This window comes from Anneissia japonica, unplaced genomic scaffold, assembly GCF_011630105.1.
Source record: "Anneissia japonica isolate Jap-2015-1 unplaced genomic scaffold, ASM1163010v1 scaffold287986_len575832_cov185, whole genome shotgun sequence".
Lineage (NCBI taxonomy): Eukaryota > Metazoa > Echinodermata > Crinoidea > Comatulida > Comatulidae > Anneissia > Anneissia japonica.
Genome location: NW_022692348.1, coordinates 278498 through 282648, shown reverse-complemented (window position 1 = coordinate 282648; position 4151 = coordinate 278498). Strand labels below are relative to the sequence as shown.

The 4151-nt window shown below is 33.4% G+C and overlaps 1 protein-coding gene across 2 annotated transcripts in view; it reads left to right on the top strand.

The window, feature by feature from the left end:
- Nucleotides 1-1568: 1568 nt before the first annotated feature.
- The window catches only part of LOC117100270, a 23564-nt gene continuing 20981 nt past the window's right edge, over nucleotides 1569-4151 (top strand). For both annotated transcript variants that reach the window (XM_033239898.1, XM_033239897.1), the window contains exon 1: nucleotides 1569-1741. In XM_033239898.1, coding sequence (XP_033095789.1) covers nucleotides 1710-1741 — 32 coding nt within the window. In that variant the 5' untranslated portion in view covers nucleotides 1569-1709. The remainder of the gene's footprint in view (nucleotides 1742-4151) is intronic.

Sequence of the window (4151 nt, the reverse complement as noted above, 5' to 3'; positions counted from 1 at the left end):
TGGGGTGGGCGGGGGCTTAGCGGCATTTAAAAAAAAGTTGTGAATTAGCTAATAAAGCCAATTAGAATTAACTTCAAATCATTTTTTACGTGAGATTTCAGCATGATTGATGGTTTGTGATCTCAACACAGAACGAAAATAAACCGGACAAGGCATGGTAAAAAAGATTTCAAGTTCAACAAAAACTCTGAACTATATCAAAACTCTCTTTTTATGGTTTTTTTTAGCTGTATATGCCTTTGCTGTACTGCTGTTATCTTATTGTATTTTAATGCATTCATCTTGTATTTGTATGTTTGTTTTTTAAACATTTTAATTCTTTTTTATAGCTTTTAATACATTTTATGTATCTGAATGTTTTTAATAATGTAAATTTGGCGCAATTCAGTTTATTCTGCAATGCCATTTTATTTTTGAATAAACCAGATTTGAATTGAATTGAATTAACGTTTTTGTCAAATGGCATAATTGAGTATCATTATTTAAGCTTGGCTCTAAGTGTCTTGTTCAATGAAACACTCAGGCAGCATTAAACACGAAATCACGAGCACCACAGCAATTCGAAACAGTAACAACAAAAGCACAATACAAAACATACAACCAACACATCAAAATGAAATTGGAGGTACCGTAGGCAAACAATTAAGTGAGTCTTGGGTGTACGTTTTAAAACTTTGGTATCAGAAATGTCCCTAAGTTCAGTTGGCAGATACAGTAGGCCTATATATTTTTAGATCATGAAAATACCGATTATGTTTGATTTAGTAATAATAGTTCATTCTTATATAGCGCAAGTAAGCAAATTCTCAATGCGCTGTACATAAATAATAGAATAAGAATGTCATGTTAAATTAATGAAAAACTTGATGGAAAAGAAAGGTCTTTGGTTTGGGTTTGAAAGCGTTTAAAGTAACACCTAGTTCAACATAATTATTTTAGCATTTAGTAAATTATCCCAGAATCGGGCAATTGGGTGTAATAGAATATCATCGGAATTAACATTAGGCCCTATTTAACTATTCTCACACACGGTTTATACATTTGTGATCCGTAGGTGCAACACAAAACCATCGACAGAAAAATATAAGGTCAAAAAGTCGTGAAGGATGTAAATCGCAAAAGTCTATCCTACAATTATAACTCATATCATTATTATTATCAGGTTTAGCTTTGGTCTATGAATATGTAGATGAAGATGTGATGATGATGACGATGATGACTATACTAGTATGAAGTTGTACTTTTATAGCCTTGAGATGTTTTAAATTATCCAAGAATCGGAAACTTGAGCATAATGAAATATCAAAACCATCCGGAAATGGGGAGGTCAAACATTCGTCCAATTTCGACAAAAACCAAGAACTGATCGTTCACGATGATGGTGATAGTGATGATGATGATGATGATGATGATAATGATGATGATGATGATGATGATATGATGATGATGATGATGATGATGATGAGATACAATCTCGATGCTGGCAGCACAAATGAATATAAGCCTATTGTGGATTTTTAGTGTTATAGATCACCTCATAAGCATCAATAATCGCTTTTTAAGGTCATTCGAGTGCCTGCTTCCTAAAGGACCTATCAATCGTGGGAGTTACCGGTACAAAATGTGCCTCTGTATCCGATTTTAAACTATATTAGGTGGGAAAGATCACAGGCAGTTGGTACAAACAGAGCCGATCGGAACCAGTAAGGATGTTGTATTTACTCTTGCTGATATTTATTAGGTAAGTGCATTGAGATATTTATTTATCAAGGAGGTACATTTTTTATTTTTTTAATTTAAAATTCACTGATAACTAGATGATATATAAGTCCACCTTTGTTTTGGCATGATAAAAAACTCAGCACGAAATGCTCACGTCTGGGCTGTACAAAGTGCAATAAGTAATCTGTCCGCATTTATCAAGCCCGTAGCCAGGTGGTTTCATGAAGTGCCCTTTCAACAAAGGCTGGCTAGCCTACACCTTGGGCCTAGCCTAGAGCCTATCATCATTTAAAAAAAGTCCTACTTTAATACCCAATTGTCAGGCCTACCTAGTAATATAAAAAAATAAATGAAAATAGGGCATTTTCAACTGTTACAACATTATTATTTAATCAGTACAACCGTGTAGGGCTAACCGCCCAAAATAGGAACAGGACAGGGCAGCAGCAGCAGAGCGTATCGCCGATCTTCCCGATACGATCATCGGCCACCATATGTTATATTACTATGGATGCAATATTTTATTGTGCAGTATGACCATTTAGGCACCTGAAAACCTTGACTCAGAAATACCTGGATGGTGTCCGGCGGGGGATAGTTTCACACCTGTACGGTATATATATAATAATAATACACTACAACCAACCATACAAACCATACTAGTAAATCATTATATTATATTATATTATATTATATTATATTATATTATATTATATTATATTATATTATATTATATTATATTATATTATATTATATTATATTATATTATATTACTGTATATTATATTATATTATATTATATTATATTATATTATATTATATTATATTATATTATATTATATTATATTATATTATATTATATTATATTATATTATATTATATTATATTATATTATATTATATTATATTATATTATATTATATTATATTATATTAATCGGGATAATAATACACTACAGCCAACCATAAAAAATTGTTTCGGCTCTTTTTATGTTACTGATTGTCTTGAGTGAGTGCAGTATGATACAACTTCCAAAGTGCTATAAACCATACGGTACTTTTTATTTCTTAAAAAGAATAAAAATAAAGAATAAACCACATAGGCCTACTGGTTTCTTTGGAGTTTGTATCATGCTAATGTAGGCTCTTGTTAATTTACCAGTACTGTAATACTAAACTAGTAGTTTTTGTTTTTTGTTTTTTTATCTTTGCCTAACTCAAAAAATTACCTCTTTAATATATACATTTTTTTTTAAATGTATGGCCTCTCAAATCAATTAGATAACACCTGTAAATGTCTAGAATGCTGGAGCTTCCAGGGGCTTCGCCCCCTGGACCCCCACCGCGCCTTTCCCCTGGACCCCACCGGGGCCCGTGGCGGCACCCTGGCCCCCAAGCCAATGGTGCTCGCTTCGCTCGCAAGTGCCCTTTTAGTATCCAAAAGACCCCCCTATAAAAATCCGGGCTTGTTTATGATACCGAATCAATTTCTTAAGACACTATAGCTCAGTTGGTTGCCATAGTAAGATATGATATATCATATTATACACATACATAATCCTATATATAATTGGACTGTTTAAATGACTCAAATTTGGAATTGAACCAGAATAACGTGTTGAATTCAGCCATTGGCTGCTGTGTACAAATTTTGAAATAAATCTTATAGGCCTATTAATGTTTATGTATGTTTGCAAAGGCTATAGACTAGGAAAAAAATCAAAAAAGAGGCCTAGAAATCAAGTTAGGGGGAGTGGAATGTTAGAAGCAGTCAACATAGCCAGATATCCTAATTAATCCGTCCTGGTCACCCTAAGCCCTGTTGACACTTGATTTTTCACCTGGTATACAAATGGCGGCCATTTTTCAAAATGGCCGCCAATTTTATCTAAAATGCGCATATAATTGGAACTAAATAAGCTACAGATATGATGTTGGTGTCTAAAATCATAATTTATATACGGGCAACAAACCAGACATATAAAAACTACTGTCACTCATGCCAGAATGGAACATAATTAAAAAATAGGTGTTTATTTGTTTTAAAATATCCGCAAAATATACTTAAAATGTGTATAAAATATGAATAAGTATATAAGCTCACCAAAAAGTCGTGTTTGGTATCGTTGGAAAACTTTTCCGATGCTGAATAATGTATTGTTAATAGTATGCCATAATCCTGTCTCTTATACACATCTGTGTAATGTTTCATATATTGTCCCATAATTTCCAATTATGGCATATCATATTAAAATAAACAGGACCCATTTGCGTAACTCGTGAGCTCTCGGAAGGGGGGGGGGCCCGCTCCTACTACTACCTAACACATTACTACCAAGCCTTAAGTAACGCATGTGCTTTCTGGGCGAAGTCCGAGTCCAAATGGGCCCTGGAGAGGGTTAGATACTTTTACTTACAGTAACACTGATACT